This window comes from Silurus meridionalis, chromosome 19 (genome assembly GCF_014805685.1).
Source record: "Silurus meridionalis isolate SWU-2019-XX chromosome 19, ASM1480568v1, whole genome shotgun sequence".
Lineage (NCBI taxonomy): Eukaryota > Metazoa > Chordata > Actinopteri > Siluriformes > Siluridae > Silurus > Silurus meridionalis.
This window is the reverse complement of record NC_060902.1, coordinates 16777435-16796931: the sequence shown is the minus strand read 5'-3', so window position 1 is coordinate 16796931 and position 19497 is coordinate 16777435. Positions and strand designations below refer to the sequence as shown.

General features: G+C 40.8%; 2 protein-coding genes across 2 annotated transcripts; one reads left to right on the top strand and one right to left on the bottom strand.

Moving 5' to 3' along the window:
• Nucleotides 1-48: 48 nt before the first annotated feature.
• zbtb40 (zinc finger and BTB domain containing 40) lies at nt 49-13199 on the top strand. Its single transcript, XM_046875289.1, is given in 19 exon segments — nt 49-168; nt 1695-2191; nt 3641-3759; nt 3897-4086; nt 4547-4692; nt 5854-5995; nt 6125-6261; nt 6825-7008; nt 7934-8049; nt 8390-8414; nt 8417-8560; nt 8847-9185; nt 9862-10068; nt 10151-10315; nt 10585-10799; nt 10912-11071; nt 11186-11229; nt 12129-12371; nt 12567-13199. Coding segments are annotated over 18 exon segments (3267 nt in total). The 5' UTR covers nt 49-168; nt 1695-1701; the 3' UTR covers nt 12768-13199.
• Nucleotides 13200-14118: 919 nt separating this feature from the next.
• LOC124402330 (probable transmembrane reductase CYB561D1) lies at nt 14119-19320 on the bottom strand. The gene is made up of 3 exons (XM_046875288.1): nt 18892-19320; nt 17018-17055; nt 14119-16224 (listed from the first exon to the last, which is right to left on the bottom strand). Exons 1-3 carry the CDS (start codon nt 19046-19048, stop codon nt 15721-15723), a joined length of 699 nt encoding a protein of 232 aa, XP_046731244.1. The 5' UTR covers nt 19049-19320; the 3' UTR covers nt 14119-15720.
• Between the last annotated feature and the right edge of the window lie 177 nt (nt 19321-19497).

Sequence of the window (19497 nt, the reverse complement as noted above, 5' to 3'; positions counted from 1 at the left end):
TAATATTCATAATTGGGATATGTAGTGGGGTTTTAGAACTCGCGCATGCGCACTGGCGAGCACGTCGCCATTTTCAAAACCGGGAATCTTTATTGGCAGGAGAGAGGGGAAAAGTTGTCATTTCGTGGAGTTTAAATAAAGAGCCGGATGATTTGAATAACCCTGAAGGTAATGCGGAAGTCACTACGGTCTCTGTGTCTTCAGTACTGTGTGTGTGTAAACAAAACATTCATGTTCGGGGGGGAAAGGCGCCTTTAATTAATGTGTATTGCACTTGAGCGTGTTTTAGCAGCCCCAGTGCTGGGTTGCTAAGCTAGCTAGCATAGGCAGCAGCTAGTTATGAGGAATGAGTTATGAAGGGAACCGATTCACGAGTCACGTGTCAGTCTGGGTGCCCATGTTATATTAGATTACTCCATGTCCTGAATAATGGACTTTTCCTGAGATAAAAAAAAGAATTCAGGGTTAAAATGTGCAAATGACTCTTCAGATGATTGATTAGACTCTTTATGGACTAACTGGGATATTTACAAAATAAAACATACTCAGAAATGGTTTGTTTTATTGGAATAGTAAGCCTAAAGGTCATAATTTTATTATAGATGAGGTGAATAAAAACTACACACACACCAAATACAATACAAACAGCAGGATCAGTTCTCTGAGGGCCTCTGCTGGATCTCAGCTTCAACTTATTTAAAATGCTGCTGCTGAACTAGTTTTTGACTTGAACTAAAAATTTCAAGTCTTTAGCCTTAGTGCTGGATTCACTACACCGGCTTCCAGAAGTTGTGTGTGTATAAAAGTGTACATGTTTCAGAACCTGCCTCGCTCCCAGATCACATCTCTGTTCAAAATTTGCTCGGACAGACTGCCAGTGTTGACCAAATACACAAACCATGCATTAGAGTAAAAGTAGAGATTCACTCGGTGAGATGTTCCTCCAGTAAAAGTAAAAATGCTCCCTTTCAACTTTCACTTGAGTAAAAGTACAAACGTTTTTTGCCTTCAAATGTTCTTAAGTATCCACAGTACTATGATTTATTATAACTATAATGTTCCTGTTATAATTTTTATCACAAGACTCTTTACACCTCAGTTTATGTAAAAAGACTTGAATGTGACTCTCAGCACACTGATCTATTAATAGAATGATCTTAAAACTCAAACACTGATTGATTTCTATTAAAATGATCACGAGCCCAAAACCTTCTTTTCAACTACTTAAAAAAAAACCAAATAAGGTCACGTGTGTTGTGGTGAGTTAGAGTCTGGAGTTGCTTCATTATTTATTCCTCTCTAAATGTTTAATTAAATTTATCATTCGTTTTAACTTTCGATTCAGTGTAAAGTCTCTATTTTAAGTTTCTTGACCTGTTTTCTTGCATCATTGTGATTCTTTAATACTTTTTTCGAGTTTTTTTTAAATGTGCTGAATTGCCCCCCTGCTTTCAATCTCTCTGTTTGATTATTTGTTTTATTGTTTTCAATGTAACTCTTGTACTTTTGTAACTCATTAGTTTTTTGTCACCAGCAATAGTGCAGTTTACTCTCAGGTTTTTTTTTAATGTACTGTATATTTACCCAGTCCTATTAAAAAACCCACTTGCATGAATATACTGTCCTGAATCTAATCCCAAATCCATTTCTTTAAATAAAATGATGTCTCTGCTCTTACTTTCTCACCTGCCCAGGTGTATCATGGAGCTCCCGAACTACAGCCGCCAGCTGATGCAGCAAATGCAGACTTTGCGCAAAGAGTCCCTGTTCTGCGACTGCACCATTTTGGTGGGGGACGTGACCCATCCGGCACACAAAGTGGTCCTGGCTGCCTCCAGTCTCCTGTTCAAGTCCCTCCTCGAGACTTCGGACAGCATCTCCATCGACACGGCAGTAGTCACGGAGCAGGAGTTCTCCTCTCTGCTTGACATGGCCTACTTGGGCAGACTGGTGCCGGGAAAACACGACTTCGCGCGTGTCGTCGCCGCCGCTGACAGCCTGCAGATGTTCGACGTGGCTGTTGGCTGCAAGAACCTCCTGGACGAGCTCGTAAAACGGCCCGGAGGTGCTGAGGGTGTGAAAGATCACTCAGACGAGCCGAGACGACTGGACGCTTCTGGACGAGAGTTCTCCTCACAGGGATGTTGTGACACTTCGAAGAGTCCGAGAAACAGACAGGAGTCACAGAACGGTGATTTGTTTTATTCATTTATTCTTTTACTAAAATGACTATAATTATTGCAGCATGGTGGTGATGTGGATAGTGTTGTTTCCTCACTGCTCCATGGTTCCAGGTTTGACTTGGTTTAAGCTCAGGTTGCTGTTCTGCATGTTTTTTCTGCGTCTTTATGGGGTTTCCTCTGGGTTCTCCGGTTTCCTTCTACCATCTAATATATGCTGAAAAGCTATGTCCAAAGTATTCCTGGATGAAATACTTTCTAAAAATGATGATATAGTATTTAAGATAATCATTTAGGACAGTTTAAAGTAAAAAAAAACAACAACATTGAAATGTGTTTATTTAATGTTTATATTTATAATTGCCGTTACTTCATTATAAAAGGAATCTGACATTCGATCTAATGGATCCAAAATGCTCCAGAACAGAGTTCACCAAACTCTTTACTGTAGAGCCAAAAAAATCTAAGTTGTTTTGGGGTGAAAGTAAGTGTTTCAGGATGCAAAATACCAGGAATGTTTAAGACTGAAAACTTTTCATGGAAATGAATAGACATAAACTGGGAATTCCGCCTTTAACAGGGAACTTAAATGTAGTTGGAGGAAAAACCCTGTAGTATAAACTTTGGTTAAAATAAACAGATTTAATAGAGAATATTCATGCAAATTCATGCAAATTCATGCAAAAATATAAATATTCCATTATTTTATGTTTAACGCTTCCTTGTGTGGTGTGCAACAAGATGCATGCATTGATGTTTGTATAATGTATGATACAGTTTATATACAAATTTCTTATTAATTCCCATAAATTCCTGGTAAGTTTCCAAATTTACCCAAAATTTTCCACCCCTTTGCAACCCTAATTATTTTACAATTAAAGTTGCAGAAGTTTCACTGATTATTAATTTATAATGCAAATCTGCTGAACGAATAGTAATCTTACTTTAAGTTCAATAAAATGTATAGAACAATAAAACCATTATTAGTACAATAGAGTCTAATACCTCAAACATTTACATTACTGTCATGTTGCAGAGCTTCTTTATCCATCCTTATCCAGAGCGACTTACAAAGGGGGGCCTTGCTCAGGGGCCCGGCACCGGTAGTTTTGTGGTGATGGGATTTGAACTTGCGCTATCCTTAACAGAAATCTGACATCTTGACCACTGAGTGACCATTTCAGCCTAATACAGCTAGTTAAGATCATAACAGTACAGACGTATTCTTGTAATATTATTGATGTCTGAAGCTGGTCCTTATTTTTCAAACGTTTTTCCAAATTGGCTTTAGTATATTCTCCACATTCAAGTCAATTGAATAAACTTGAATTTTTACAGTAAAAATGCAACAATTCTTGAATGTTAAATTTGAAATGAGCATCTCTGATTTATTATCCATAAATAAAAAAAAGCCTCGTGTTATTCAGAGTTGTGGTTGTGTAACTTCGTTTGACCTCAAGATGGTGCTGTGGAGCTGCTTTCTCGCAAACGTGACGACCTCATCAAGATCCTGCAGGACGTCCAGCCTTGGATTAACATCTTTCGCACCTGGGACATGCTGTCAAACCAGCAGCGACACGTGAGACTCGCAAACAATTCTGGTGCTCATAAGTGCACACTCACAGCACCTAGAGGTCTTTATAGAAATTCAGATTAGTTCCACATTTGTTTTGCTGGTGAAGTCCTTTTATTTATTTTTTTTAATTTCCTTCCCAGATGTTTCTGGAGTGTTCTGAGGGAGAACCGTGTGTGGCTTTTCAGCGCCTCTTGGACCAGGTGAAGGAAGCACGTGACGTCTCGGTCCAGCCTGTTATTATGCTGCTGGAGCAGATTAAGAACCTGAAGCCTGATCTGAAGTCAGCGGAGGTGGAGGAGGAGGAGAAGCTGAAAATGCTGGATATTAAAGGTAGAACGATTAATGAAAAAATCCAATAAGTCTGCACAAATCTGTTGCTATACCAATTATTACGACAAAAAAAACAATTATTTTCTGAAATATAATAACGGGCCAAATTAATTGCTGCCCCTCGTATTTTCCTTTTTTAATATAAATCTGACTCTGCGTTGGATTTTTGATTGATATGAAATTTTATTTAGAAGGTAAAGGTCTATAGGACCTCAGCCAACCTCATTGGACGGTTCCAAGAATGGAAAATTCAACCTAAATTGAGCAGAAGGCTTAGTGTAAATGGAAGACAAGGAAACCATCCAGGTCTAAGCACATCGGTCACCTTTCAAACAACAGTGGGCTCCTTAGAAAAGAGGAGTCTCGGTTTCCACGAGAACTCCACTGTTCTGACTGGAGTGTGTTAAAGTGCATTTTTTCTCCCTTAAACACGCATGTATGACAATTTATTTTTCATCAGGAGGAGCTGAGGAAAAGGTTGCCAGGTCTTCCGGATATCAGCATGGCCTCGCTACCGACCTGACTGACTACCTCAAAGGTGTCGAGAACATCCCTGAACTTTTCACTCAGACAGCGGACAGATGCGAGAGGGAGGATGTGAAGCAGGTGCGCAGTAGGCATTTTAGTCAGTGGTGTAAGGGAGTACCCAGAATGCACTTAGTTAATGGTGCATTTTAGACGGTTTGAATGCTTTAATCGATCTAATTAATGCAACGCTCTTTGTCCACGAGTCTTAGAGTGAGGTTTATGAAACTTATCCACACATTAAAAAAATATATAATTCATGTTAATTTCATTATGAATTATTACCTTCTTTGATCTTTCATATGAATCCTGTGAGTTTAATCACAAATTAATTTTCAAACTTTTTTCTGCCATTCCCCACTTTAGGGTGGATTTTTAAGCCCCACCTGTTCTCAATCACCCCCCAAAAAAGGGTGATGAAATACTTCGTTTTAAAAAGACTTTATTGACATATCTAATTCTCAATCAATAACATTAAATATCATCAAGTTACAAAAGAAATCGAGAAAATAAGTAATAAGTATAGTTGTGTTCAGTACCCTAACTGATGTTGTTTTAATTTACTTGGATTAATGACCCGCTTGTTTGTTTGTGATTGTGTTGAGTGTATGAACTTTGTTGAATTTTCAATAGAGAAAATCATAAATAAAGATCAACGAACCCAAAAAACAGATAGAAATCCTCCGGTATATTGCGCCTCACGTGTCATGCCTTTATTCCCCACTAGAGGGCGCTCACCACACTTTAAGAATCCAAACCTACACCTTCGTCTAAAGTTTACTGAATACTGTGATTTATACTGAAGTCCTAAGAGGCCATGCATTGTAAAATTTTATTCTTCCTTGTTTTCTTGTCATCTTCACATTACAAAAGTAGCTTTTTTTTTTTAATGAACATATTTTGGGACAGATTTTTTTCTCTTATTATCCGTAATGCTGTTTCTAGAGCATTTCTCTTGATCACTACTTCATTTTTCACTGTATTCAGCATACGGGCATGTTCTAGAGACAACATCGTGGATAATAACCATATCCATTTGTGGCAGTGGGTGCATGGACAGAAAAATGAAGTACTGATCACGAGGAAACATTTGTCATGTCGATATGACGAGAACATCGATCACGAGAGAACAAGAAAGAAAAAAAAAGATAATGTTTGATCTTAGGAATTCTGTAGAGTTAGTAATTATTTGAAAAGATTATAATAAGATCTTAATGTTGATGGATAAATCCCATGTTGCAGGTTCTCCTGGAGTGCAGCGGAGAGGAGAGTCATGGGCAGGTGCTGAAGAAGCTGATGAGCGTGCTCGCCGAGAGAGGGATAGAGCAAACATCTGTACTGCGGCTGCTGAAGGAGGTGGTGGAGGGAAACACGAAATCTGCAGGTATCCTGACTAAATGGGAACGAGTGGGAAATATATCACACACACACACACACACACACACACACACACACAGGGTTTTCAGTATTTCTGATAGACTCAGATGCTTCTGTTGCATGTTGCTCTTGTCAGATCAGAGGACGGACGAGCGCGTTGGCATGTCGCTGTTGAGAACTTTCCAGAACACACTGCGTAAGCTGAACCTGGATTCTCAGATCATCAGACAGGGTTTGGAGGAAGGGCCTCACATCTCGCCTGAGCAGAGAGAGGTTACATACACACGTACACATAACGGTTTTCTGGATAGTTACGCAATTTCTTCTGGATTTCTTCATACATTGGGAACGTTTACATTTGTTCAACAAAACTGAACAAAACTTGATGAAAACATAACCGTCATGTCGAGTCATCGCTTGTGTAAAAACCTGAGGCATATGATTGCTCTTTGAGATGCACTCCTTTAAATATTGAACAAGGATATATTTTGTGTTAAAACTGCGTTCATATCGACGACAGCAGAATATTTTTTGAACAAAATGGTAAAGAATTAAAACAAATTGCTTTCACAACCCTTTTACATATTTTAGTATATTAGTGAAGATACATCTCAATACATATTTAGATTTTGGTATATATTCTGCAATATTTGTTTATTTTCTCTAGTTATGGAGTGTTTTATCATTTATGGCTTAATAAAAAAAAAAATTACATATTTATTACACTATTAGATTATAATCAACTATTGACTCACTCATGAAATATATAATCCCTTTTTGGTTAATTTTCTTCGTTTATTGTAATCTAGTCCTGTAAATCGTGCGTGTGTTCGTAGGTCCTGCAAAAAGAGTCTGACGGTAAAGTGGAGGAGCTGCTCAACGCTGCTCTGGATGGAGGTCCAGTTCAGCCTCTGACGGTGTGGAGGCTTCTGTTCTGGGCCGCGACTCACATCCCAGACCTTCAGTTAATGATGCAGGACATCAGAGCAAAACCAGAAGCTCAGGAACTCATACACACCGGTATAGATACTGTTTTCTTTGGTACTGATAATTTAATGATATAATAATAATAATTTCTTATCACAGCCATTAGGGTTGCACAACCCAGTGCACTCTTAGTGCTGGTCCAAAGTTGTGCCAAATCAAATATGCGGATCACGAATCAGAAATTCATACTGTATCGGTCGAGGACCAGGTTACCAACGACCGCCACAGGTATCGTTAGCCTACAGGGTACCGGTGGAAACTGGGCTGCTGTTGGCCGAAGGAGGAGAAAAGAGGAGGAAGAGAACATGCAGGTAGTTGTTTTGAAAGAGGCAGATGGGAGCAGCCGAAAGAAGAAGTAGAAGAAAAAACGATTCACTCAAATTGTGAAGTCAAACATGAACATAATGTAGAGTAGAGAAGGTAAGATTCAGCGATGCACGTCGCCATAAAAGTTAACAATGAGATGCATCGATTTAAAAAAGTGTGCATCAGATACAAGTTGGTGTTAGTCTGGAGAATTTTATTTCGATGTTTTGCTTATTATAACTATATAAAACCCTAATTGAAAAAATGCAAAAGCCACATATTAAGTTTAACCATCTTTAATTTGGACATTTTTAAGTTTATAGTGCTGCTTGTTAAGGAGCGAATGTCTGATTTTTTCTTTGAACAAATTCACTCATGCTGTTTTTTTCTTTTTATAAAAAAAAAAAAACAAGATCCAAAAAAATATACGTATCACATCGGTAGCTGCTTTATATGTATCTATAATGTATCGTATCGCTGGATATGCATCGAGACGTGAAGTGCACCGGGCTCAGTTATGGAAATTCGCATCCCTGCTGTACATGAATCGAAGTATTCTAAATATGTCTAAATATTTTTCCTTTAATTCCTCACCGAGCTGCCATATCACTCTCAGTAGTCTTTCTTCAGCTTGTTCTTTTTCTGTGTCCAGTTGGACGAGTAGATGCCTTGTTCAAGCACAAAAAGCTCATTCTGGAAACAATCAATGAAATCCCTGACCTGGAAAAAGCTGTGGGTGATTTGGACCGCGATAAAGACGTCGCTGAGGTGAGCGTGTGTGAAATACACTGCTAATCGAACAATAATTGTTATAAAATTTATTGCATGTAACTAATTATACAACTACTGAATTTACTGCTATCATGTTTTATTATACCTACATGGATCCTGCCATCAAAAAGCCATTAAACAAACAAGGAAACACTTTGACTTGCTTTTTGATCGCTCTTATTGGATTAAATATGATGTCCTACATGTTTTTTTATTTTTTATATTCAGCTTATGAATAATGATGTAATTACTGTTTACCGTTTGGAAACTCGTTATAACATTGATATGACACGATTGCATCGTAACCCCACATGAACTTCTTGCTCGATCGTGTCAGTTCCTGCAGAGCTGCCGAGGTGCTGGCGGAGGAACGGAGTCCATGCAGCAGGTTCTGGACCGAGTACTGAGCGAGGAAACGCAGCACATCGGTCCGCTTTGCCGCCTCTGTCTGTGAGCCGGACGAGCTTCCCACAGCTTTCTGTTCTCATCGAGGAACTCGGACATGTTGGTAGGTTCCTGATCGTTTAGAATGGAGGCTTTAACATTATTACAAAGGGCGGGATGCACGATTGGCTTAAGGCAGATTTATAGCCATTTTCTATTTCTATTTAGCATCACGCACTCAGGCACCTGTAATTATGATGATGATGATGATGATAACCAACTCCAGACAACCCCTTCAGAACTAGCTTTCCATTTTCTGAAAGCTCCGCCCCCTGTTTTAGGGCCTGTTTTTGAGGGCGTGTGTTTAAAAGGCCTTGTTTATATGTACTGTATTGCACATGTTTAAATAGGACTAAATGATCATGAGGATACTGCAGATTCTGAGAAAGAAGAGGAGGAAAAGGGTGAATCTCGCCCGCACAGGAGGAGGAAGGACGTTGTCGTGTCCTACAGCTGCCAGTGGTGCAACAAGAGCTTCGATTTCAAGTGTCGTCTGCTGAAGCACAAGAAGCAGTGTGCGCTGTGTCCAGAACGAGCGCAACGCTGCACCGAGTGCTCCACAGCCTTCGCCTCGGTCACGGCCCTGCAGCAGCATCGAGTCGAGGCTCACAACGGCCCTCCGGTTAAAAGGAAGAAAGTGGAGCCGGTGACGTGTGAGCTCTGTGGGAAGACCTTTAAACACCCTTCTGGTGAGCACAAACACTCTATAGTCTATCTGGAACAAATTAAATATGTTATTTATAACATTATCAGATCCAGATACATAGAATTGTGTCTCAGTATTCGGATAAAATTTCCAAATTTTCCTGTTCAGATTCAAGTTCTAGGAAACTTCATCGCCTTACATTTGCAGCTTTAAAGCACAAATTTTATTTAAATACGTTTCTGAAATTTGTATCCCTTTGCAACCCTAGCCATGATACAGCCCCCCTGGAGCACTGAGGGTTAAGGGCCCTTCTCAAGGGCCCAAGAGTGGCAGCTTGGAGATCCCGGGGTTTGACCTCTTGACCTTCTGATCAGTAACCCATAGCTACCACCTCCCCTTTTTCCCCAGCTTGTCAGTAAGTGCAGGGTCAATGCTCCGGGTGCAGATAGCGATAAGGGCCTTGCTCAAGCACCCAACAGTGGCATCTTGGCAGTGCTGGGGGCTTGAACCCCTGACCTTATGATCATTAACCCAAAGCCTTAATCATGGAACCACAACTCCCCATTACATCATTAAAACAGCCTGGTGACACGGGTATCTATAATGATAACAGCATTGATCCAGAGTCATTCCTCCAGCTGAAGTAGATGAGTGATATAAACTGATCATCAATCAGTAGGAAAGCTCTCAGACATGTCAGATTTGCCGTCTGGTTGCAGGTCTGTTGTACCACAGGCGCACAGAGCATTTGGAGGAACGGCCGTACGCGTGCGAGGAATGCGGCGCCAAGTTCGCCGCCAACTCGTCCCTGAAAAACCACATGCGGCTGCACACGGGGGAGAAGCCGTACCGCTGCAAACACTGTGACATGAGCTTTGCCGTGGCTGCCGCGCTGTCCTACCACACCAAGAAGAAGCACTCGGAGGGTACGGCAGCACTCCACCTCGCCGTGTCTCCTGTCCTTGACCTGTCTGTATCTGTGCTTACTCTGTTTCTCACATGTCTCAGGTAAAATGTACTCGTGTCAGTACTGCTCGGCAACGTTCGCACAGTCCATCGAGCTGACGCGTCACGTGCGCACACACACAGGAGACAAACCGTACGTGTGTCGAGAGTGTGGGAAAGGCTTCAAACAGGCCAACGGGCTCTCGGTGCACCTGCAGACCTTCCACAGTGAGCAGACACACACACACACACACACACCCCTGTATAATTGATTAATAGTCAGTTCTTAAGTAGTTCTTAAGTGCCATGCGGTGACCAAACAAACTTGCGGTCCGTCACTTAATATGTTCATGAGGAAACACGGATTGTAAATGTTCCGCATGTAAACCGAGGATTGTATTCGGTACACATGGACGCCGACCCGAAAGCTCTGTATTACAAACACGTGTACTGTTACAGCCCTACTGATCAGCAATGATTTTACACACTCTGAACAGATATCTCCGACCCGCACGACTGTCAGAAGTGTCGCGTGAGCTTCGGTTGCCTCGAGAAGCTTCGAGAGCACATTCAGGAGGTCCACCCTAAAGATCTGCACCAGTGTCCCGAGTGCAGCAAGATCCTGAGCACCGAGGCCCAGCTCGAGAAACACATGAGCGTCCACGACGGAAGCAAACCATACAGCTGCCAGAGATGCAATAAATCCTACCAGGTGAACAAATCACCACACCACATCTTCTGAACACGTCAGTACCTGGTCAGGGCTGTTAGAATATAATCCACTGATGTGTGTGTGTTTTGTTTATTGTGTGTTCGTGTATCAGACTCTCTCGGGTTTGTGGTACCACAATCGCACCACACACCCGGACGAGGCGACGGCAGAGGGCGGCCGCTCGATTTCACACCTTCTGCATTGTAAGATCTGCGAAAAGACCTTCTGCAACAGGAGCAGCTTGTTTAAACACAACATAACCAAACACCCAGGTGAGAAAGGACCCAGGTGCCTCGGGCTGTCTGTTACTGCCTGCTTGTAATTCAGTTCAGTACAGGTTCATGCATAACATTTAAACAGCATTTCAATCGTATTGGTTTTTACAGAAACCCGTGCTGTGGCTGATGAAGGTGTAAAGGAAGGACAAGCAGGTGAATATTATACATTTTTTTTTTTTGGCAAATATGAGTTTCTAAAGGATTTTTGGGGAAGAAAAGCTGGCATTTATGGCTTATATCAGGGGTCCCCATTCTACGGCCTGCCCCCACATTTGGAACGGTCCTCTGAACAATGCCAGAGACGTATTTTTACATTTTATTTTAAATATGTTTTACTCATATCATATCTGTATTTGATAATAAAGGTTGGCTTTCAAACTAAAATTTCCCCTTGGTAAGTAACAGAAGTTTATTAATCGGCAGCGATATTTAATCGATGGAAATATCAGCTATCGGCAAAAATTCATACTTTTCCGGCTTCCGGTCTGCTGTCTTTACGAGAGCGGCCCCTATAGGTGAATAACTGCCACTACAGGCTGTTAATTTTAAGGCACGAGACTGCACGCTGCACAGAGAGCGCTATCTAATATTTATCATTTGTATTATTTTTAGCATTTATTTATTAATTAATAGATTTATTTTTATTTAGCACATTTTCATAAATCTGTACTTTTTTTTTTTGTAATAAAAAAGTTTTTATCCAGAATCCAAATCGGTAAAAAATTGGTCATTAGCAAGTACGATTTAACCTCACTATCGGTCGACCGCTAGTTATTACCGTAGCCTAATTATGTGTTATATTCAACGGTGCAGAACAAAATAATAAATGAATCTGGCATTAGAAGGAATAATAAATACATTTAAAATCATTATTAAATTTTAACAATAATACTGGTAGTCACTCCGGCCCGTGACCGACTCGACCTCCCCATTAAAGAAAGGAAGAATTCTGGGGACCCCTGATCTAATATGTGGATGTCAAGAATGTCTTTCTTTCTGGGTGAATCACATCGCTAGCATTTGTGCCTGATGATTATCTATTGTCTGATGCGGCGTCCTCTCAGATGCCGTTACGTGGAGGTGTGGGTACTGTCCTCGTGCACTGAGCAGCGAGCAGGAGTTGCAGCAGCACATGTCGAGCGAACACGTGAGCCAGCAGAGATCCGTGTTCGCCTGCACCATCTGCTCGCTCTCCTTTCACTCTGAAGCGGAGTTTCAACAGCATCTCCTCACCAACCACGTGCAGCTCGTCCAAGAGGAGGAGCTACAGAATCATGGCTCCACCACCCAAATGGTGACTATTTATGATCCTGCTGATTGTCTGCAATCATAAATATGATAAATGTTTTTTTATTCATTAAAATAATATTAATTAGGCACATTTTCACACAATAATTAACACATTTTTAATGATCTTGCAAATTGGGAACTAAAAAATGGTACACAAAATTCACTGTTTACTCCATCAAGTGTTTCTTCTCCCAACCAGGTGATCCAGACAGAACATACCTCAGCCGAAGGGGCGGCACAGATCGTCGGGCTTGACCAATCACAGTTGTCCAGCTCCCAGCAGGTGTTTGTTGCCCTGGGCGACGGCGGGGAGGCAGAGGCAGACTCAGGGATCATTGCTGTTAACATGGAGGACTTGCTGACGGGCCGCGTCACGCTGATCTGCGAGGAAAACCAGTAGAGTTAGGTTTAACACGATACTATAAAATACATAAAAATACAACAAAACAAAACACACAGATATTTTCCTCAGCTTTAAACAAAAAAAAAAGATATAGATAAATACAGTATTATAATCTTATCTGAAAACATGGCATTTAGGAGCTCTGAACTTGGATATCTGATGTGTTGATTGCATCATTGTGTGTGTGTGTGTGTGTGTGTGTGTGTGTGTGTGTGTGTGTGCATGTCTGGACATCTGCAGGGACACCAAGTGTCCTTTCTTAATTAAAAATCTAAATATTGCTATTTTACTGTCTGTTTTTTTTATTTTCTCTTTCAAACTAACATTAAATCGGAAAAGCTGTGTACATATTTTAGAAAACAGGTCGATAAAATCCAAAGCGAAGCTACTTAAAGCCTGAACCTCATTAAAGACGATATTAATGACCGATTGATGCTTTCGTTTTCTCAAGTAAAAGTAAAAAGTCACACATTTGAAATTTTCTGAGTAAAAATGTACCGAGTTTTAGAGGGGATTCTAGTGTCGTTCACGAAGGGAAAGGAGATATAAATCTCAAACTATTTGTTTTTAATTAAAGGAACACCTTTACAAATTAAACTTTACAAATTAAACTTTACAAATTAAACTTTCACAGCAAAAATCTAATCACCTTTTCTGATGTCATTTATGATGCAAATGGCGAAATAAGAACAACTTTTGATTCGACGGCATTTCAGGAGGATCTGCATCTCTGCGATCCGCCTCTTTCTTTCTTTTCGAAACGTGATTTTTTTTTTTTTTATGCCTTGCATTATTTTATTTATATATATTTTTTCCTCAGCAATGGAAACAATTTAAAATATAGTTAAACACTTCAAACAAAATCTCCTTAAGTAAATTTGAAATGATTTATTTAAGTTTCAAAAGTAAAATACTCAATTACAGTAACTCGAGTAAATGTAACTCGTTACTTCCCACCTTTTTATATAGTCACGCTAATCAACTGGAGATCAGCTTCACCCGTGTCTAATACAACAGTGTAAAACTAAAAAATTTACCTTACGACACTGGTTCTTAATCCCCTGATCAACTCGTTTTGGTCTGCTGGATCGTGTACAGCATGAGTGGCATCTCCTCGTGGTATGGGATCAGTGTGTTATCGGGATCCCGACGTGCACGTCTGAATTATTCGTGTCATATTTCTGTGAAGTTTTTTAATACAAGCATTAAATAACCATCAACATGGGGTTTTTATATCATCTGCCAAACTGATTAGAATACAAACACAACATAACATACATGTACTAATGGATTATTTAGCTACATAGTTCATTTTTTAATATTTTATCAAATAAATAAATCCACGATATAATTTGAAAGTAATTTATTGCTGCTGCATTTATACAAACCATCGATGCCTTTAAAAAAAAAAAACACACTTTAAACCTACAAAAGTGAATATTGGTGTGTATCCTCTTAAAGGTTTATTTAAGGTGTTGTGTCTGGTCATCAGCACGAGCTGATTCGACTTTTAGACTGCGAATTCACAAGCCCTCATTTTCTCCAAAATAAAATAAAACAACACCTCGGCAGTATCGTGTATTAAATCCACCGGTATTCTCAGCGCCATAATACTCTTTTTGTCTCAGTTTTAGGGTACAAGAGTTGAAATCTGCGTTAGATGTTGCGTCTAACAAACGTACAGCTGAGCGATGTGATTCCTTTTACCCTGGAACAAGAAACCGAATAGGTTTGCTATGTGCACGCACGTTTCTACGCGTATAACGTGACTTCTTAACTTGTTTAACTTGTTTGTTGTGAATGAGGATGTGTGTATATTGTGAATGACTCCTGGCCGTGATCGTACACAAAAGAAAAAACCCTTAGCGGAAGAAAAGTAGGTTACCAGGAGTCTCACTTAGTGAAGAACAAGTAGTGATGGAGTGCGCAAGAAGCGCCGGGACGCACAAGGTGTTTAGTTAAAAAGTCTACATTATTGCTCATAATTAAGACACATTTTTATACAGATACGCCGCAAATTGCCATATATGGTGAGGGTTTCCATTTCATCCTGTCTGCACATTGTCATGATGAAAAATTCTACAAAGAGTTTGATTAAGAATACATCTAAAAGCACACACACACACACACACACACACACACAAGTAAAAATGTGGCGACAATCGTTTGCACGCTACACCACGTACCATTACACCATAACCACTTCAAATACTCGTTTCCGATTGGTTGCCAGGTGTGTTATTTTCTTCTAAACAGATTCCTACATGACATACGGAATGTAACCATGGCAACAAGGCCACGATTTATGCAGTGATCGCCATGTTGCGGTTCATTTCATCCTTTATTGTTTTACAGGACGCTCCCAAATATTGCTGACTCCGGACAGGCATAATGGCGAAGGTCGCACAAGGACGGCTTATTATTATTATTATTATTATTATTATTATTATCAAAAGCAATATTTATTAATAACTCTATTTGCTTGTAGGTAGACATTTCGTAGCTAAAAATTCGTTAGGAAACTGTCATAAATATCGTCACACGTTTAAGGTGTTAAACTACAGATTTACACAAACACACACACACACACACACACACACACACACACACACACATTATTTTGGTCCAAACCCAAACTGAGGTTCCATTTCACACGAAGGTATTGGAAACACCTTTCACAGGAGATCATTCACGCTTCAAGTGCAGCCAGTTGCTCAAGTGCAGTTACATACGCCGTCTTCGAATAAAACACAAGTTACGCTTTGTTAAGTGAGTAACAATGCAAAGTCTTATCGTTAGTGGAAACAAGATAAAATGATCAGGAATGTAAGTATTTTCCTCACAAACTAAGAAAAGTCAAAGTTCTTTTAAAATCACACTGTAATCACGCTGCGAGTTCCGCCGTATTGCTTCCGGCTTCGTCGTGTCCGTTTGTGCTCCTCGAGATGGTTCACGTTGTGAGCTTTTTCTTAGGCAGGAAGGTGTTGGTGATTTGGTTCATCACCACCAGAGCAGGGAATGGGGGCAGGAGCAGGAAGGCGTACCAAATCGGCCCCTTGACCGTGGCCTGGAACCAGTCGCTGAACAAGGCGGAGGTGACGGTGACGGTGGCCAGCAGGTAGGCCACGAGGCCGCAGGTGGCATGGTAGAGACGCAGCCGGGTCACGGAGACGGTCTGGATGAGCTTGGGGAACAGCAGGCACACGCCGCAGGCCGCCTGCAGCGTCGTAGCCACCAACGTCCCCACGCCCAGCAGGCTGTGCCACGTCTCCATGTGAGGGTGCTCAGACTTCCTCTTACTGGCCACCATGAACCCGACGCCCATGGCTGCTAAAAGCAGCAGCAACACCTGAAGGACCCAGTGTATCCGGACCTTTCCTTTACGTGACTTGAAGCAGCATAGAGAACCCTCACCAGAGAAGAGCAGGATCCCCTCAGTCATGCACAGACAGAACTGAGAAAGAGGAAGAAACAAGCAGTTTAAAAACGCGTATCTTTTATTACTGCTCTTTCAGTCACAGTAAAGGAGGCCGTACACGTCTTAACGCACGTATTTTATATATGATGGATGGATACTTTATTCATCTTAATAGGGAAATGTACAACTATTCACAATCGTAGGCAATAAGGCGTGCATGCAATAAACACAAAAAGTTACAGGTCAACTACAAATGTAAAGGTAGGATGATGTAGATATGACGGAATTTTTCTGTATTATGTAAACACACCCAGCGTGATCATTATTTCTAAGCATGGAAAAGGGATCGGTTTCACATCGCCGCTGATCCCTGCAGGAATAAGAACTGTAAGTCACTGAGCTTTTTCATTATTGGCGCCCGTTCCCCCACAACAGTACAATAGGAGACTGTGTACAGACGAGGAGCTGGAAGGTCACGCCGCGTCGCTCAGCGCGTCACTGCGATGGAAAAGCGCTCAGCGCCTCGGGTCAGTCGTAACTATAGCCTCGATGCCGATACGCAGACAGGAGAGGCGCGAGCCTAATTATCTCCCTGTTCCACCGTGTACTATTCATAATTCAGGACCGTGATGCATTATTCATCGATCGGCCTCGAGGCCGTGCGCCAGTTAGACATTCATCATCCTCCCAACAAAAGAGAGAAAGGAAGCGATGCAAAAGACTTGTGGAAAAAAAGGAAGAGGGGAAACAAAAGGAAAAGGGCATTTTCTTCTGATGCAAAGGGGAAACCAGTTTGTAATGTTTAGTTCGGGTTAAACCAGGAACTCACCCCGAGTGACATGCAGAGCGGGTGCCAAGAGAAGAGACCTGCAAATACACAAAAACCAGCACCTGGAGGTTAGAGGGAACACTCAAGATAGTCCCGATTTGCATTTTCCTACTTTGTCTATGCTACTTTGTGTTCTGTTGCGCTCTCGGCCTTTAACGCATCACTAGAGCCGGCTGAGTGAAGTCTCGGGCCCTCTGACCATCACACAAAACATCTGCTCTGATATTCTACTGTCATTATTTGACAGATTTTTGACAGATATTTTTACACATAAATGTATGTAATTTATGAATAGTCAACATTTTTTTGATATTTTGCGTGCCGGATTAATTGTTTGATGTGATGGAGGAATACACGGTGCATGTAGGGGGCGTGGCCTCAGTGACCCATGCAGTAAATGTGCATGTGATTGATGAATGTGCAGGGAGAATTTCAACCCAAATTGCATTCAATCTGGTTGTTTTAATCAAAATGATCCTGCGAGATTTTTTTTTTCCCGACCTACATTTAAGTTCCCGCTTATCGGCTAAACTGAAATTTTGTAAATTCCCAATTCATTCATGGTAATTCCCATATATTTCTGCTAATTCCCATGGAAAGTTTCCAGTCTTGAAAATTCCTGGAATTTTGCAATTCAAGGTCCAATCACATATGCTTTCTTTGGAGATATCAGACACTTGGTACACTCAGTGGTAATCTCAGCCCCTTCGCCCCTTCAATGATACTTCTCTCTCTTTTTATCCCATCTACAGAAAGCAGCAAATCACACGGTGAATGCTGAACATTCCAGACTTTAAGGTGTTAAAAAATAGGTGGTTGTCAGCAGTACTGACAAAACATGAAATAGTTGTCAGACAAGCTTCAGCAGGAAAAAAAGAAAAAAGTAAAACATGTACAGTTCCTTACACAAGTATCTGACACCAGCTGGAACTGATTCTGGATCTTTTGAGATGTTATTCCTATTTCTTACACTCCTGTCAACAGGAATGTGTGTGTATAATTATGTTTTTTTATTAAACTGAGTGAGTGAAGGGTTGGGTTTTTAGTCAATGACTCAAATTTTCTTTTTCAGTCTCAGGATTATGTGAAACTTTTGTGTATTAATTTCCCAGCAAAAAACACGCTAGGAAAAAGAGAAAACCACAACGATCCCAGCACAACTGAAGTCTTAACTAATGGGATAAAACACTGAAATCTGAGTCTGTAATATTACAAGTGTATACGTTATTATTATTACTAAATACAGTACGGTACCGTAATCTTTAGCACATCCAGGAATAACTTTAAAACGAATGCAATTAGACTTCTAGAAATAAAAATGCTCAACTATAAAGAGCAGAAAGGATGTAAATGCATTAGGCAACAACAACAACAAAAGAAAGAAATAGGAGTTTCAGCTACATTTTTGTATTGTTTTATAAGGAAATTTACTGATTTGTTGTACACGTCAGAAAACCTGCCACATTTCTCCCAGACTTTGTTTCATTACATTATATTGATTATAAGTGTATATGTGTGTGTGTGTGTGTGTGTGTGTAAACAGTGGCCTACAAAATAAGTTTGTTAATGACTTTTTTTGGTTATGAAAGTAAAATGTTAAGAAATGTGATTTTATAAGGCAAATATTAACACATGAAAATGTTATTTAAAAAAGGCGCTTTTGTGCAGTATTGTGTATTTGTTATCAATTATACTAATGGTAATTATTGTTTTTGTTGTTATTGAGAGTAATGTGTATTCAGTCTTATGTATGCGCAACATTGAGATTGTTATTATAATGAATAGTATTATTATGGTATCAGTAGTAAAGGCGACAATAGAAATGATTTCAGAAATAAGTAAAGCCCTTTATGTCTGATGTTGATGAAACTCACTTGTTCCTGGTCTGGATAAAACTCCGATGAGCGCGGTGAAGCCCAGAGCGACACAATGCGCGGCCACGAGAGCGATTTTGCGCATGCACGAGTACAGCCAGTACTCCCGCATCCCGAGCCCCTCACCTACCGGACTGTACTCCACTCCCGGCCGCATGTCCGCCTCGCTTCTGATGACCGTAGCTCAGGTGGGAGCAGGACACACGAGCCAGAGCTGTCGTGCCCGAAAAGCGAGGTGTCTCCCCGCAGTGATCATGTTAAACCGGTATTCCGCTTCCTCTTACTGTTATTACTCTGACACACAGCCGCCATGTGAGCCGAAGCAGAACTCGGGACAGACCACTGCGACTTCCGGGATGGGGGGGGGTTTGACGCAGGCGTGTCGCTAATTCTAAGTCCTAATTCACTGTACAATTTTTACAGTAACGATCAGGAGATACATCTTTAAATGCCTCTTGGTGGGGGTAAACATTACGTCACAACTTCCGGCCCCTCCGTGTGCAGGGAAAAACCGTGCACTCTCAGGCGATACCATTATGACGAGGAAATAGGGGTGTTAAATTATCCATGCTGAAAAGGCGTGGCTCACAGGTAAGGTGTGTGTCC